The sequence below is a fragment of the Cebidichthys violaceus genome, unplaced genomic scaffold, assembly GCF_023349555.1.
Source record: "Cebidichthys violaceus isolate CVI_PGR_0920_01 unplaced genomic scaffold, fCebVio1.0.p SCAF_79, whole genome shotgun sequence".
Classification (NCBI taxonomy): domain Eukaryota; kingdom Metazoa; phylum Chordata; class Actinopteri; order Perciformes; family Stichaeidae; genus Cebidichthys; species Cebidichthys violaceus.
In genome coordinates, this window is record NW_027176963.1 from 870,826 (window position 1) to 888,512 (window position 17,687).

The window sequence follows — 17,687 nt, forward strand, 5'->3', positions numbered from 1 at the left end:
TTTTTTTTTACTGCAAAATTCATGAATAATAGTGTGGCGGTAGAATAAGTCGCCTCTGGCCAAAAAAAACAGTCGTTTTCAAGCAGATGAAACGTTCGCATGGAGATGAACGCATGGAGATGAACGCATGGAGATGAACGCATGGAGACGAACGCATGGAGACGTTGAACTTCCATCAGAGGTGGAGAGGAGCAGACGTCAGGTGTGAAGAGGCAGCGAGGAAGTTCAAAATCTAAGGCTAGAAAATCGTTTCTGCAAATATTTAAATGGTTGATTAAAAATGTAGAGATGATTAGCAATCTCAACTGAATACATTATGCATGTATTTACAGATACTCTGTATGTAAACACACACACACACACACACACACACACACACACACACACACAAGTCAGGGTTTTAACAAGTTAACCTCCACACACATCAAGCGCTCCACTTCCCTCACCAACGGCTCGCTCGGCAAAAAGGGGAATGAGCAACTAACAAGACATCTGGACAGAAATGTGAGGGAAAAAAAGCAAAAAAAGATGAAATAAGAAATATACCAAATGAGCTTTTGAATTGAAAACAGGCCTGCATTAAAATGATCCAAGCTTCATGGTTGCTTCAGGTACGAGTGAGACGAATCCAGGATGTCCAGTTTGAGTAAGACATCCCTGATTGAGATTATGATACGCCACAAAAGAAGAAATGAAAAACGAAACAATCTACCAGGAATGTTCGCACGACCCAGGGTTCTCCATTATGTAGTGCTGCCCCAAATGTACAGTGAGACTTATTACACTGTACCCAATACAGTGGATTCAAAGTATCGCACGATGCATTGTGAATAATAGCGGACAGCGACGGTCACGTTACCAAGCGCCATGTACCATCAAGCTGAAAGAACAACAGCAGACGGACGAGAGGAGAGAGATGTAGTGTGAGAACAGCATCACAACACACAAAAAAACCACAAAGTACTTTGTATTTATTCATTTGTGCATATAGGTCACCACATTCACAACGGCAGCGCATACCGCATAGGTCCTTCGGTTTATGCCCTTCAGAATAAAAGCCCTGGACACATACGGGGATCATTCTTATATGATCAGGCTCGACTTCTACATTGTTTTCCTAACTTTGCAAAACAAAATGTGATGAAACATAAGATATGAATTTACTGAATTCTTATTTGTTAAAACAATGGTATCTGATACCAGACCAGGCCCATTGTCAATGAGACCTGATCTCATAATTGAGTCAGTACCGGACCAAAATCAATATGATTATAGGTGCAGCTCACCTCTACATAGTCCTCTATTTAAACTCCCTACATAGTGAGTGAGAGAGACTTTTTAGGTAGAGAGCCCTCCGCTTCAAAGTGGCTCCATTGAAGTCAATGAAAGAGTGAGTTTTTGTAGTGCTGAACATGACCTCACTTAAAGCTAAAGGAACGCGGTGCAGCATGAGTTCAGGCAGAGCGCCGCCTGCATTAGCTGATTGTCATCAGCTGCTTCATTCATGCTTCACAATCACTGGCTCATTCAGCGGCTGTTTGGCTACCGCTTGACTGGTAACGTTGAACGCTGATCATACAAATGTACAGCGCAGCCGTTATGACCTGACACTCCCCACCGTTAGTCAGCTGATACCTTAATGCCGATGCAACCCAAGCTCCTCCTCCTTTTTAAGGTGTTCTGTAACATAATGCATATTTATGTACGTGTATTTATCAGGTGGGGATAAGTTGTCCGAGCATTACAAATCCCTGCTGCTTAGACTATTTCAACGTAGATTTATGTGTCTGCCAAATCTATAACCACTTTGCTTTAAATGGTCAATTCCTTGGCACAAGTGTCTCTAACTTAAGTGTTAAAAATTCAGATTCTTTGCTGCCAATTAGTTCCAGGAGTAAGTCATTACTTTAAAGAGCACATGGCTTAACAACTAAAAAATTCACCGGCGTAGAAAACAACACCGAGACAGATCAACTTCCACGGCTTCGCCACGATCGGAAACATTTAAGACGTATTCATCACTTCCCCTTTAAAGACCTTAAAAGGTCAAAAGCAGAGGAATACCAAGATTACCATTTTCCCTTTGAACTGGGATCAACAAGCACTAATACTGGCTGACAAAGAAGGAAGGACACAGTGAGAGAGAGAGAGAGAGAGAGAGAGAGAGAGAGAGACAGGGAGAGAACAAGAAGCAAACAAGAGAGAGACAGAGCAACGCCATTTCTGTTGGCAGAGAGGTGAGATACTGAAGTGGAAATGGAAGAGTTTACTGTAGAGAATTTCCATTCTGTTATTTGCCGCCACATTAGGCGACCAAAGAAGCAATTCAATTATGGAAAAGGATGGAATGAGGGAAGGAAAAAAAAAAAAATAGGGGAGCAAAAGGCGAAAGGGAAGGAGAGGTAAATTGGAAAATATCAGTTTGGATGGGATTCAAAAAATGGATTCCTGTTGCTTTGTGTCCCGTCTTTTATTTTCTTCTAATCTACTGTGAAATGCTAAATGCTAATCATAGTGGTGTACCTTTTAGCCAACGCCATTCACTGCCATTAGTGACAAAGAGGCAATTCACTTTAACACAACTTCTTGGTCAGGTAGTTTATTTTTTTTTTTTTTTTGCCATTTTAAAATCAATTAACAGACCTGGGCTGAGAGACAGCAGCACGAGTCTCAAAAGGACACAAAAAAAAAAAACCTTCTATGAATCTAATATTTTCTAGAAAGTTGTTTAGCTAATACACTGCATTAATGCACAGGCTTCAAATACGGGCAGACACAGCTAATGAAGACATTTATGGGCTTTTTTTTTTTTTGGCAAGCGAGCCAGACTAATAAGTCTGCTCTATTTATCAAGTGGATTGCCTTGCAGGAGTGAGGCGGTTTGGCTCGCTAATGTAGGAAATATTACAATATTTAACTACAGCAAGACCACTGACAACATGCTACTAACATACTGCGTGCTATGGCAGCAGTGACTCTTCTAAATGTTTGGAGAAAGTTTGATTTGAATTGTGTAAACAGGGCTATGAATGGCCAAGTTTCTAAACGTTCCATAACGTCAACGTCAGAAGAGGAATCGGTATGTGAGCTTGTTTATGCAATTTAAGTGGAATCTTTAACAAAGACATATAAATAGGGGGGGTGTGTAGAGTACAATACATGAGTAAGTAGAGAAAACTTGGCTCTTCTTAGTGCAGCCATATGTCTTAAAATCCGACTAGTCTGGGATGTTTTTGCGATCCCAAAAGTAACTAAAACATATCATTGAGAAGAAAGTCACATACAGTATCTAAGCTCCCGGTGACTCCAGAGATTAAGTCGCAGACACAATGGATTAAACTCTTTACTCCATATTCATTTCCTGTCACTTTTTTCCCCCCATTTCTTCTTCTACCTCTGTCTCAGTCACTTTGATCCTCCCCTTTAGCTGCCGTGAGAAACGGAGTCATTATGAACCGCAGCGGTGCCGTCGTGGTGGAAGATCTTTCAAATGGCCGCTTGTATTTTTTCAACATGTGGTGGGATTTAAGCCTACACATCCTTTGAGTCTGCCTCCAAATGATGCTCTTTCTCTCTTGAGCTTGCTGTCTGTCGAAAACACACACACACACACACACACACACACACACACACACACAAACACACACATGCATATGTGCACACGCTCGCAGACACAAACACACAAAACATCTGCTCGCAAAGTTCAGACAGCGAGAAAGTTCCTTCTGTTCAGACCTCTGCTGTGTGTGTGTGTGTGTGTGTGTGTGTGTGTGTGTGTGTGTGTGTGTGTGTGTGTGTGTGTGTGTGTGTGTGTGAGTGTGAGAGATGGAAAGCGGAAAAATAATGAATTGCTCCCTCTGTTTAAGTGGTGTTTGACAAATTAAAATGAATGAATGTGAAGACACACACACACACACACACACACACACACACACACCTCCACAGCATATGGCTGCTTAGGCCAGGTCTGTGAGGAGAAATATTTCCCAGAAGGCCCAGTCCTGACATTGACCACCTGTGACATCACTCCACTCCCCAGCAACGAGAAAGTGAAATATGCTCCGTCGGCCCTGCCATGGTTCTGCATAGATCACTGCCTTTATTTGATCAATCAGGGCTTACCAACAGAAGAAGAAAGAAGAGTTCTAATTCTCCTCCTCCGCGCCGTCCGCTTAAAAGCCGCCGGCTACGAGAATCACTTCACGTCCGTCTGCCACAGGCCTCAGAGCTAATTAAAAAACAGCAGCGCGCCCTTCTCGACCCGGGCTGCAGGTCGCAGCTACAATATATATCAGCGGCCGGCGCTGTCCCCAAGTTGTTTTGACTGCTGCTGGACGGCAACATGAAAGAAGAAAACACACTCAATTACGTGTGAAGTCTAGAGCTCATGTGGAAATTGGAGGAAGGATGGCAAGGGAGGGGGGGGGGGGCAAATTAGAGTGATGGCAGTGCAGCAAGGAGATAGAAGGGGGCAGGGAGTGTGAGCTCTATTAGATTGGAGCAGAGTGTGTGGGAAGTGACAGCTTGTACGCTCTTTGCTGGCCAGTATTTTGAGGGCTGGGGAGTTTGGGTAATGTCATACACAAACAGGATGTGTGTGTGTGTGTGTGTGTGTGTGTGTGGACGTGATGAGTAGAGGGAACACACAGAGGGAGCGAGGTGTGTGTGTGTGTGTGTGTGTGTGTGTGTGTGTGTGTGTGTGTGTGTTAGATATGCAGAGAGGGGTTAGGGGCAGACACACAGACGTAAATTGAGAGCGGTGGGAGAGGCAGAGAGACAGACAGCGAAATGGGGCTTGGGACTCTGGGAGCGATGCATATCGGATCAATAAACTTCATAAACAACATCATCAGCTCGGTCACCACGAAGACAGCCAACCGCCAGGCACCATCTGGCCCTGTCTCACCGGACCGCAGGATCAGCCAGCGTAACCTCGCTCACAAACACTAACGCGTACGCCGGCGGCTCCACACGCGGCTTTACACACACTGTTACACAGGCACAACCGTGCAAATATTCAGTTGACACGCATGGGCGCACACACAGACGTTAGAGCCAGGTAGACGCAACTGAGATTGGTCTGCAGAGACAGATTGTGCGCGTGTGTTGGTGTGTGTGTGTGTGTGTGTGTGTGTGTGTGTGTGTGTGTGTGTGTGTGGCTGTGGGTGCAGCACAGCAGTTAAGCAGTTTATTCAGGAACAGAAGTTTATGGCTTCTGTAACAGTATATCCTGTAGCATGATAATGACCGTAAAAGAGACAGAGAGTGAGAGAGGGAGAGCCGACGCAGGGAACAAAGCCATATAAAGAATAATTTAGAGGCAGAAAAGCAGGAGTGAGAGATGGAGCGGCGAGGTGAGAGGAGGAGAGAGAGAGAGAGAGAGAGAGAGAGAGAGAGAGAGAGAGAGAGAGAGAGACATGTCTTGTAGAGACAAGAGGGAAGCTGTGAAGAAAGGTGCAAATTAGTCTTTTCTATGAGGGTTCAAAGGAAGTGTTATGCATGAATCACGGCGCGTATGCGGGGCGCAAGCAAATCAGAATGTTTCCTCTCACAAAGCAAAAATAAAAAAGTTGTTATCTAGATTATATTAATACTTGAAAATGAGTTCTTTCTTTGAAGGGCAGAAACAAAATCAAAAAATTAATAAAATCACGGGGATGAAATGTTTCTGGATAAAACATTTTTTTTTTTTATCTATCTAACAATATCATTCAAATGATTTCTATATCACAACATATATTACCATAATAAGCAGACTCTGCAAGTGGCAGAACCAGTTGTCGTTTTTTATCTTGTTGCCATGGATACAGGTGCTGGTGTGAAAAGACTTGAATCCTAAACCGCTTCAAAGTTGCAGTCAGGTCCTCTTGGCCCAAACGCAGTGTCCACATCACAGGACCGCCGTGAGCCCCCTGACAGGACCACACAGATCCTCTTCTAGTCTCTGTCAGCTGTTTACTTCTGAGTCCTGTATTAACATTACGAAGAATCATTTGACAGGGAATCAAATCCACTATATCCATTATTTCTAAGTTGACTTCATTTTGTCATGTAGCTGGTGTGACTTAAAAACATGTCGTAAACAGTAGTTTGCAATTAGTACTTTTTGTTTAAGATTAATTAAGCAATTATTAATTATCTACTCATTAACATGTGTGTTTATTCGTCCCAAAGAGTCTAGTATAACTAAAAGGACGTTAAACACTTAAAATAACTGCAAAAATCAAACTACAAGAAAAATGTTACTGGTTGGTTTAAGTGGTACTCAGAGAAGTTCACACTCTGTTTTCCTTTTTAAGTATGAATCAAATGAAATGTGGAAAATAAATACATTCAAATTTAATAAATACTTCACTCATCACTCACCATTTGTGTATCAACTAATCACACACTGCTACCTTGAATTCTTTTATTTCTCACATGCTTCCACGACGAACATTAAGTTTACTTATCAAACTTAAGGTTTATATATATTTGCAAATTTGAATTAAAACATTTCAAACCGTCAGAACCTGCAGACTCTAAAGAATGAGCTATTATCATGAAAGACCAGCTTGTGTTTGGGTAACTCTCACTGAACCTGTAATGCAGTAACCAATATACCAGGTTCAAGCAAAAGCACCGATCGTCAGAGTGGAATTCTTCTTTATTAATTCAGCGATCTGAAGTACGGCCGTGAGCGATTGGTCAGCGGTGTGAAGAAACGCACGATTTGAAATTCTGCCCTTTGTATCTCTCTCTGTTTGTCTCTGTGATCGGGAAGGGAGAGGTCGCCCTGGACACTCCAGAGACTTAATTGAGATGGTGCAACATGATTTATATCAAATGAATGGAAGTGACGCGTCTCCGTCTCTCTGCATAAAACTAGTATATGGTCCAAATAAAACATATCCTACATTAAGTGTAAGACCACTGCTGTGTGAAACAGCACCTCCTTCTTTTTTTTGTATCCCCAGAATGTCCCTAACATTGTATTTCATAGAAATGTCTTTAGTGGAGGCATTCAGGTATTCAGTGGGAACTAACTCTGTCTGCATTAAATAGCTGAGGAAAACCATGAATTTAATGGGTTATCTTGATAATAAAATGCAGAGACTGTGCAATTTTGGGCAGGATGTTAAACTGTTTCTCCCCCCCCCCCAACTCAATTAAGATAAAGGCCAAAGAGAAATGGAGCCGATGTAGCCACATTAACAACACATACTGGCTCCGACACAGGCCACGGCGGCATCCATGTCGCGATCATCGGGCCAAACCTCTCGGCCGGCTGCTCCTGTGTGACGCCACATCGCTCGCTGTCCAATCACGTCGCCTTGTAGCTGCTCCGCCGACCCACTGCTGCAACCGCTACGTCAGCGCCGACTCTGCAATCTCTGCAGCCACCCCGACTTCAACTCAACATTCGTCAGCTCTATTATTGCATGCTTGTGCTGTTGATGGCTTCTGTTTCTTTATGCAGCTGGTTCTGGATCGGGGATCTTCCAGACCAGATCCCCACCGCCAACCGTAGCGCTGCTGTTTTAGCTACTCATGTGAGGACATCTTGAAGGAACGCATAGTTTGTTCTTTGTGCTCATGTGAACACAGATCTACAGGTTCTGGTAAGCTTTCAATTAAGTAATGAGTAGAAGATTCATAATATATAATGTATGATTTATAATATATATGAATAATAACAATATTTACTCCAGGAAAGACTGTCATTTTCCCATATTTAAACGATTATAGCGTCTCGCTTCCCTTTACGACGGCTGGCTTTTATTCACACCACCGAGTGTCTCTTTTACACGTTTGCCTTCCAACATGGCCGAACAACACGTCTCACAAAACTTTGTTCTTTCTGAGCGTCCGAGTCACCGGCCTCCGTAGCGGCTCTGCGAGGCTGGACTCGATCTTGGACTTCTTACTAACCAGAATGTTACAAAAGGATCTGGATGGGATTTGCAGAGAGCCTGGGCGGCTCTTTGTACCCGGCTGTCAATACCACTCTGATGCGGTTAAGTGGCCATTATATTAATTGATGAGCAGGTGAACATTTGGAGCACTAGGAGCCAATTTGTTCACACGTCAGACAGATATTTATTCATTTATTCATTTTTGTATTCTTACCCCTGCCTGTGGTTGTGGCAGTAGCGCTCTTATTTGTAGTGTATTTGTAAGGGGTGAGGCACTGTAGAGGTGATGCCCAGACAGTAAACACTATATATACGGGCAGTGTCTTGAATCCATCCTCATTACCACACTCAATGGAGCCCCATTAAGTTAACAGGAGAGCCATTTTCCAGGTCCATTCAAATTAAAAAGCCGAGTCAATCTCGGTGTGAACCAAACAACAAAAAAATGATAAAGTAAATAAATAAAAAAAAAAAAACTGCTAATGTACCCCGACTCCACAAAGCTTTCTCACAAGCACTTCTGCGGTGGTGACTGTCATAAAAGGAATGAAAAAGTTGCTGTCTGGCCATTTAAGTGTACAGCAAGGCCACTGACAATTTCCTTCAATAACACACAGGGGAGCAGTTGGTATTCTTAATGGGGAGTTAGTTATCTCGGGCTTTGAGAGCCGCCTAATGAAACCTCTGAAGGTCTGTATCTCAGACGCCTACTTTCAGCGCCGAGCAGATTCAAACGGATATTCCAAAATAACTTAAGATACTGCCTCAATCTACAGCACATTACTCTGAGAAACCTTTCACAACAAATACACACATCCCGGCTCTGTCTGAATAATTACATCATTAATACACTGTATGAACATTTTTCAAAATAACGACACTGACAGGATAGCGGTAGGAGCTACGGAATAATATGCAAATTGCAGGCATTTCAAAAAGCAGCCAGACAACAGCATTAAACAAACGAGTGTGAAATACAGCTCGCACCACACAGCCAGGGACCCTCTGCTGTACAATTAATACAGAGGAACAGCTCCAGTGCACCTAACATTACTTAATGACCTTGCAGATCAGACAAGAGAAAACCATTTGATTCATTGAAAAATCCATTTTATCTTCTCTTGATAATGTCATGGGTCTTTTGTAGAGATGTCTAATGAATAGGGTCAGTTATCTAAATGGAGTATTATTCATAACAATTGGTGTGCGAGGATTAAAAATAGCTTTTGTGCTTCTGCGGCATGCTAATTGATATACCACGGAGGGATGAGAAGTGTAAAATTTAAATTCAATCTCAAGCGAATTTTTTTTTTGTCCGTGTGTCTGCATACGTCAGACAGACAGACAGAGAGAGAGAGAGAGAGAGAGAGGGAGAGAGAGAGGGAGAGAGAGAGAGAGAGAGAGAGAGAGAGAGAGAGAGAGAGAGAGAGAATGAAGAGACACCTACATTTGGTTGTTGGGGATTATCTTGTGTCCATCTTTGTACCATGTGACCAGGGGTCGGGGGAAAGAGGCGAGGGGAGGCTGGCTGATGACGGCTGCTCGGCCCTGAGTCACTGTCTTTCTCTGCTCCTCAGCGGCGAACTTCCCCATAACTGGAGGAGGAAAGAGGTGTGAAAGGCACGAATATCAACGTATCAAATTACAATTAGCCACAACGAATGTGAACACAAAGCAATGCAAGTCACTGAAAAAGCAGCATGGTCACAGCAGAAAGCGGCACTTCAAAAATACGTGAACGTAGCTTGGTGACGTAGTGACTTTACTCGCAGGTGTAGTTGGTGAACTACTGTAGCTGGACAGCTAACCGCTAACGCGCTAGCTGTCGGCGCAGTCAGTTACAAAAGCTCTCAGAATGTCTTCTTATTTCCTCTGTACTGGCCCCTCAATAGTCCCACATTATTTCATTCAATACAGCGATGTATCGAAGCTCTCAGCGTCAGTTAGCATGCTAGTTAGCTCGGTCGTTAGCAGGACAATAAGTTCAAACTGTTTATTCACCTCTGTGATACTGTAGTTTCCTCCATCGTTGACTCTTTGATCCCTACTAGGGCAGCGCTGTCAAGAAAGCTCGCTAACTGTGAGTGGAAGTTCACACACATTTGCTTTGGCCCCCGAAACAATTCCACCGATTGCAACGATTCAATTAAGTTAACTGATTTTAAATGCTGAGTGACTGGGCCATCTGTCTTAAAAAAATGCAACGTGGATATATGTTTGGGGTTAGTGTACGCTCGGTATTTTGGATGCTTTCCACATATTACGTTAAATAATTGAAGTCCAACTGAAATTAAATTGGGTGTTTAGAGAGAAAAGGAGAATTTCTAATACGTTTGAAAATACCGTTTTTCCTTTTCTTCCAGTTATTGCAACATAAAAAAAGTAAATTTACTTTGACACTATTTCAAAAAGGGGATGACTAATTGGGATTTCAGCTGGACTTTAAGAGAGAGGCTGGATCCGATTCCTTCAAAACCAGCATCCTTAGTCATTATAAGAAACCCTCCTGTACTGGTGTTATTAGAAACACTTGTGTACTCACAGGCCACCTGCACCTCTGTTCTCCTGTGTACCACTGCTCCCATCCGGTTCCTCACCATGCACTGATACAGGCCAGCATCAGTCCTCTTCAGAGACCGGACAGACAACCTAAAGATGGACAGACACAGAGACAGCATGGTGACCAGGCTGTGTTTGTTTTTTATCCCTGAGCTGTTAATCAGCAGTATTAACACTAGAACCGCCGTGGGTCATTTTTACCAGCAACACAATCAGCCATCGCAAACAGGTCATTCATAAAAAGACTTTTTTTTTTTTATTGTTATTAATTGTGCTTTATTTAATTGCAGACGGAAGAAGTTAAATACATTTTGGGCAGTTTGGAGACCAACAAGACAGAAGGGAGAGAAGGTGGAGGTCTGTTTGTCCATATGTATGCACTCCTGTGTGATTCTCTTTCATGACCTTGTTCTGATAATGGATTGGGCCTAATGTTGTCAACGTTCCCCGATAACAGAGGGGAAGGCAAAGTGGTGCGTACGTACAGTAGACGTGTGTACGTGAGTGTGAGTTGTGTATGAGAATGTTTGTGACTGCGCATGTTTTTTTTGTTTGTTTTTTTGACTGAGAGGGGTAGTTAATGGGGTTTTAATGGACTGTGCTTCACTAATGGGAAGCTTGGCAAAAGATCTAGGTTGGTGCCATGCTGGACAAACACACAAATACACAAACACAAACAGACACACGCACACACACACACACACACACACACACACACACACACACACACACATATATTACATGAAAACCGGGTAGACACAGTAAAACTGGACATCGCTTTGGGGCTCATTATGAATACCAGGACAGCCAAGTATTTAACTCCCAGGCTGTTAGTGTATGCTTCGTGCCAACACACACACACACACACACACACATGTGTGCATCAAAGACTCACACAGGCAGGTCCATCTGAATCAGGAATGGCACATTACACAGCAGCTCTCATCCTGAAACAGATTTTGATATTGGACACCGCATCTAATCTTTCTGTCCGTGTTCCATTACGTTCTTTAACAGGCGTTAAAGGAGGGGCTGTCACTGTATTTCCTGAAACGCCCAACTACTTTTCCTTCATATTCCTCCCGAAAAACACAAACTTCAATGTTTACGGGTCCCAATCAATAACCTCATTTCTCAGTAAAGTCAAAGTCTCCCGGTGTGGCTCAAGATAAGAACAATTACAATCAGGTTTTTCAATTAGACAGCTTCAGCTCAAATTGACCAAACCCTCCCTGTAGCTTCAGTGACTGGATGTGTTTCCCCACCAGGTGATGTGAATGTGGATGCAGAGGACCACATCATTTACATTAAACCTATTCTGGATTCATGTTAGAAACAAATGTGGATATCATTGTCTATTTCAGGGTTGGCTGGACAAAAGAAGACTTTGTGGAAAAAGTCAGTAAATCTGTTGTTACACTTCTGAAGACGATACAGTCGCCTTGTCAAGAGTGAAGTCTGTACGTCTAACTTGCCTACAAATTGTTTTACTGCAACTCACCATGTGTAAAAAAAAAAAGTGCCAGGCAACTAGCAGACTGACTCTGGAGAAGGAAACCTAACTGGAGTTCCCATAAATGTAAATCATTTTCACTTACAGCACTGCTCATCTGAATTATTCACTGTCCAGTACATTAAACATAAGCATAAGAGGTAATTGAAAATAAAATATATCAGACGAATAGAGAAGGTGTTGAAAAGGGACAAAGTGTGTGATTCTGTAAAAGCTTCTTCTTCTACCGATGGAAAGGAATGCATTTTTACAGAGCTTTTAGACAGATTTCTTTACAATTTGTCTAACAATACCCCACACACACACACATTGACACACCAACGGCAGCGAGCTCCTGAACCCCGCCAGGCCCACCAGTCTAACCGTCGGGAGCAGTTGGGGTTCAGTGTCTTGCTCAAGAACACCTGAGCATGGACAGGAGGAGCTGGGGATCGAAACCGCCAACCCTTCGACTCGCTCCGCCTGCCTACATTAAAGAAAAATGTAAGTAATGTGGATGTGCTAAAATCAGGTCTTTCCGATGGTCACACACACACACACATACCTACACACACACACACACACACACACTAAACTAGCCAGATCGCTGAGAGCGGTCCAGAGCTACACAACGCCTCCTGGCTTGAACAGCAACTGCCTACAAAATGCTGGCTCAACCTCTCCCTGCCTCAGTGTGTATGCACTCCCAAGATCCCCTCTATTTCTGAATGATGTGAAAAACAATTTTGTTTCACAGCTGCAGTTTTGCTGAGAGGTATTGCTGAGCTCTTACCCAACAACACACATAGGGACAGACAGAGAGAGCGGAAAGGGAAGAGGGGGAGAAGAAGAAGAAGAAGAAGAAGAAGAAGAAGAAGAAGAAGAGCGGTGCGGAGAGAAATGCAGAGGAAGAAGCTCAGACGTATTGATTGGTTCTCCGCTTCTTCCCCCAGACCATATACATATTTATGAAGCTAATGTAATTATTAATCTCACTTTGGCTTCACTGTCTAAATGTTCTGACCTTCTCTAAACACACTCCATCACTCGGGGCCACTGCTCGTGCGCTGTTTTATTCCATGACGGAACACGCAGGAGATGGTCAGAAAGGAAGGATGTTTAAAAAAACGGAAACAAAAGAAAGAACGCCGGACAGACGAACGGGCTGACAGACACACATAACCAGCCGGTTGGCAGGTAACTGACCTGTACTGCGGCGTCCAGTCGGTGACGTTGCTGTTGTTGAGATTCCAGCGGTACTGGAGAGGCCAGCTGCCTCCAGCCAGGCAGGTCAGCACCAGCCTGTTTCCCTCCAACACCACCTGCTGCCTCAGTCCACCCCCTCGCAGGTAGGGAGCGACCTCTGACGAACCGAGACACAGAAAAGGAAGATGTGTTATTTTTGTTGCATGAAAACGGTCGAGTCGGTCACGCTTGGACATTGAAGCCGATTGCATCTGAATTCATCCGCCACAGAAAAACAAAAATAAATAGGTTTCCATTCATGTTCTGTCCTTTCCTCACAGACCGGGGTTGAACAAAAACATTTAAATATAATGTGTCCAGACTGGCAATAATGTTGGCTCTAATCTACTGTTTTCACTCACACCAACGTCTTCTTCGTTCCCTGCTCCTGCAGCCAAGACTCTGGCCTTTTCACCTTTGCAACTCCCTCATTTATACTATAATTAGTCACAGCGAGAGAGTGGGCCAAAATCTGCCCGAGACTCATCTAACAGGATTTACCTCTGGAGAAAGTCCACTCCATTAGTGAGATCTGTCAAAGCGTTCCTCCGCCACTTTTCCTGCAGTCATAAAACCTACAAAAAAAACACTTTAATGGTTCCTCTGCACAGCTCTCCCGTGAAGTGTCAGAAAATCTACCGCTGTCGAACAAAGACCAAGGATCCTATTTGCTGCAATACGTTCTGAGTGCTCCTTCATTGATGGATTTGATATTAAACATAGATTGTGACGTTTAGAACTGCAGTAATTACAACGGACTGTCAAAAGGTGTTGCTAAGGGTAGTTTGGTGTTAGACCAAAAATCACAGATTGTGACATTACTTTTCGCGTGACCTAGCGATGAGGGAAACACACGTATGCCGTGTGATGCATGTCAAAATCACTCGCGCCTATTGTTTTCCACGGAAGCCCAGATAACGGCGACATGCATCACCGTGTCGGCGAGTCCTATTTTGCCGCATTGATGCGCTTCAACGGTCCAGAAAAGCAGCAGTTCTATCACATTTACTCTCTGGAACGACACGCTGTTACTTACTTCTTCTGCCGGGCACAGAGCATCTGCCGTGTGTTGCAGTTGAATCGCATCAAACGCCAGTGTATATCGCGAGCTGTATATGTAGAATGTATGTATAGTGGATAATAACAAAGATGGATGACGTATGTAATGTATGTATTCTATGTTTTCAGATGTGATGAGATCAAAAAGGTACAGTCACAAGAACACAACCGTTTACTGTAACAGACAACGGTTCACCTCGTCTGTTATTGTCCCATATCGAGACATTGAGTCTTATGACTTACTCTACATTCATTGGACTGCTACACTGTCCAGTATCCGGACATAGAGACCTTGACTCGCTGGCCCGGCCTTGTGAGGCACATTTTGCTGAATGGCTCGGCTGCAGCTGCCGTCTAAACAATGCCGGCCGGTCTTTAGCTGTTGGCTCAGGTGTTCAGACCTGGCTCGCCGGCACACAAAGGCTAAAGAGTCTGTCCGCTGCAGTAGCTGTAGGACCATCCGTTCAGGCCTGGATCCACCAAGCAAAAATCAGCATCTGGGTGTGGGGCGTACCATGGAGGTGGTGGTGGGGGGTGGGGACAAAAAGATTTATTCAACTCATCAGCCATTCACACACACATACACACACACACACAGGCTGGGTTAGAGGGGAGCAGTCTTATCTGCTTGCTACAGTACGTATGGACAGGTCCATAACTCTGAGGCAGAGTTTTACATTCTCTCTCTCTCTCCTCTCTCTTTCTCTTTCTCTCTCTCTTTCTCTTTCTCTCTCTCTCTCTCTCTCTCTCTCTCTGTCTCTCTCTCTCTCTCTCTCTCTCTCTCTCTTTCCCTGTCAACTCAATCATGTCTCCTCCCTGCCGTTCTCAACTGCCTCCGTTCGGTCTTTCCTCTAGCCATGTCACTTCGTCTCCGTTTCCTTCCTGATTCCTTATTCCCTGTGGATGTCTCAGGGCCACCTTTTTCCTCCCCTTCTATTTCTCTGCTTTCCACTGTTTCTCTCTCTCCCTCTCTCTCCCTCTTTTAAGATTGATAGCTGCCTGCTCCCTGCACAAGAGGGAAGTGTTCCATCTAAGATAGATTTATATGGGATTCTGTGTGTGTGTGTGTGTGTGTGTGTGTGTGTGTGTGTGTGTGAGGGTAAGGATTTATTTGGAATATTCCGTTTCTACAGACGATGGCTGGCAATGCAGACTCCAATGTCAAAGTGCTGACCAGCACGATAACTCACCGCTGTGTGCCTGCCCGCGCACGCGCGTGTGCGTGTGTGTGTGTGTGTGTGTGTGTGTGTGTGTGTGTGTGTGAGAGAGAGAGAGAGAGAGAGCAGCACAGATTGCAGCCTTTACAGCTTACCAAATACGACCCTCAATAAGAAAGGCTGGCACACGAACATACTGTACAAATAGAAAGATGTGGACGTTTTGCACCTGCTTCCATCAATTCCACTTATCTACTACTTTCTTCATACTTCATATCTAGTACTGCTGCACACTGCACATGCCCCCCCCCCCCCCCCCCCCCCCCCCCTCTCATGGCCATTTAAACCCTTCGTCTACTTTAGAGGGGGTCCATTAGGGAGTACAGATAGAGGCAGAGAACGTCACATCTGAGAGGAGCAAGGTCAGCTAACAGCCTGTTTCACTCACTGATGTCGTCTGTCTCTCTCTCTCCCCCCCCGCTGTCTGTCTCGCTGTCACTCAATGTCACTCTCCCTCCCTCGCAGTCTTCCCTTCTCCTAACATGTCTGTCTTTCTCACAAGCTGTACCATCCAACCGCCTGTCTCTCGATCAACTCCACCTCGTCTCTCTTTGTCCCTCCCTCAAGTCTCTTGTTGCCCCTCGGTCCATTTCTGTCAGAGTGTGTGGCAGCTCAAGGTCTCCTCTTTTTGCCTCTTCGGGGGGTGGGGGGGTGAGGGATGTCGCCTAACAGAGAGATTGGCCTCTAAATGTGACAGGAGAGTCGAGAGGCTGATGTGCATGCAGACACACACTTCCTCCCGCCTGTCCCTGCTCCCGGGCCGGGTCTCGTGAAGCTGCTTAGGCAGATACTGGGGAGGAATTCAATTTGCCGGGGAGATGAGCGCTGTGATAGAGGGGAGAGGGAGCAAAGGAGGATGGAGGGAGGGAGCGAAGGCGGATGAAAGGACAGGAGGAGAAGAAGAGATCAGGGTCGCTGCTCCGGGGCTGATAGTCCACTGCGATCCCGCCCTCTCTCCTCTCCTACAGGGACTATAAGTGCGGTGGAAATTAGGCCCTTCACGACTTGTCCTTTACACATGTATTATTCTCACGACTTGCTGGTTAAACATCCCAGGATTAATCCTGAATTTTACTGCAGCAGCTGTGTTGAGATGTGAGGTCAAAGTGCTGCCTAACCTGTAACGGCACGGGTAAAGGCTTCTGTTTATTTTGTGTTGGAAGTTTGAAATTAATGTGGTCAAAAAAAACAAAACAGTTCGATTTGCATTCAGATACACAGAGGGAAGGGAACCATGTGGAGAGAATGCCTTTCAGAGCTCTGACTTAAGAGTGAGAGCGCAAGGATGAAACTAAAGTTGAGCCGTGGATCTTATTCCAACAGTGCCTGCTTAATTATTGGATATATCTGTGTGTGTGTGTGTGTGTGTGTGTGTGTGTGTGTGTGTGTGTGTGTGTGTGTGGACGGTGTGGGTTTGTATGTGTGTGTCAGGTCAGATTTAGGGTCACTCACTCCAGAGAAATCACTTTATCTTCATAGAGCTAACCCCTACTGTGAGACATAGCCAGCAGAAGTGCCTACAGTCTGTGAATACTGATTCACTGTGTGTCTCTCACACACACACACACACACACACACACACACACACACACACCCCTCACCATGCCTTTTTTGACGCATGAGGTTGAAGGGGAGAAAATAACTACATCAGACTCTTTTATCACAAGTACATTTTCTATGAATAAGCGGGTAAAAGTTGCATAGCTCGGCAGTTTTTTTTTTCTCCCCGTGGAAACAGCAGTCTATTTGATTATGGGGTGCAAATGAGTTCTACTCCTTTTTAATCTAATAAGTCTGCCAGCGCTTGTTTCTACAGGCATTTAAAAACACTTAATTGGACTGACAGTGTGTGCGGCGGGAGGAAGAATTATGAGTTGAGATTTTTGGCATATTGCAACCAGTTAGAAAAATAGGGTCAAAAAAGAGGCTAATTAATTGAACAATGTAAAGTGGAGGGGCTGAGGAATTAAATTTCATCTCCCCGGGTGGAAACGCAACACGAATGTATCATAATTTTGCACCTGAAACAGACAATAGTCCCTGATGCTGTTGATGAATACTTACTGCACGAAGCTGAGCGGAATTAAGATTACTGCAACCACAAGCCCACACACTACGAGTGTTTTCACCCAAACACACGGGTTGTTCCAGCCTTGACATTCAGAGAGGAGCACACAATGCACCACTGTAGGCCTGGCTCCATAACCTCGATTGTTGGAC

At 44.4% G+C, this 17,687-nt stretch overlaps 1 protein-coding gene across 1 annotated transcript in view; it reads right to left on the reverse strand.

The window, feature by feature from the left end:
- Positions 1–13,740, reverse strand: part of sdk1a (sidekick cell adhesion molecule 1a) — a 136,848-nt gene extending 123,108 nt beyond the window's left edge. The window contains exons 1-4 of the mRNA XM_068737439.1: positions 13,693–13,740; positions 13,153–13,309; positions 10,438–10,544; positions 9,343–9,490 (exon numbers count right to left, since the gene is read on the reverse strand). Coding sequence (XP_068593540.1) covers positions 9,343–9,490; positions 10,438–10,544; positions 13,153–13,309; positions 13,693–13,714 — 434 coding nt within the window. The 5' untranslated portion in view covers positions 13,715–13,740. The remainder of the gene's footprint in view (positions 1–9,342; positions 9,491–10,437; positions 10,545–13,152; positions 13,310–13,692) is intronic.
- Positions 13,741–17,687: the final 3,947 nt, after the last annotated feature.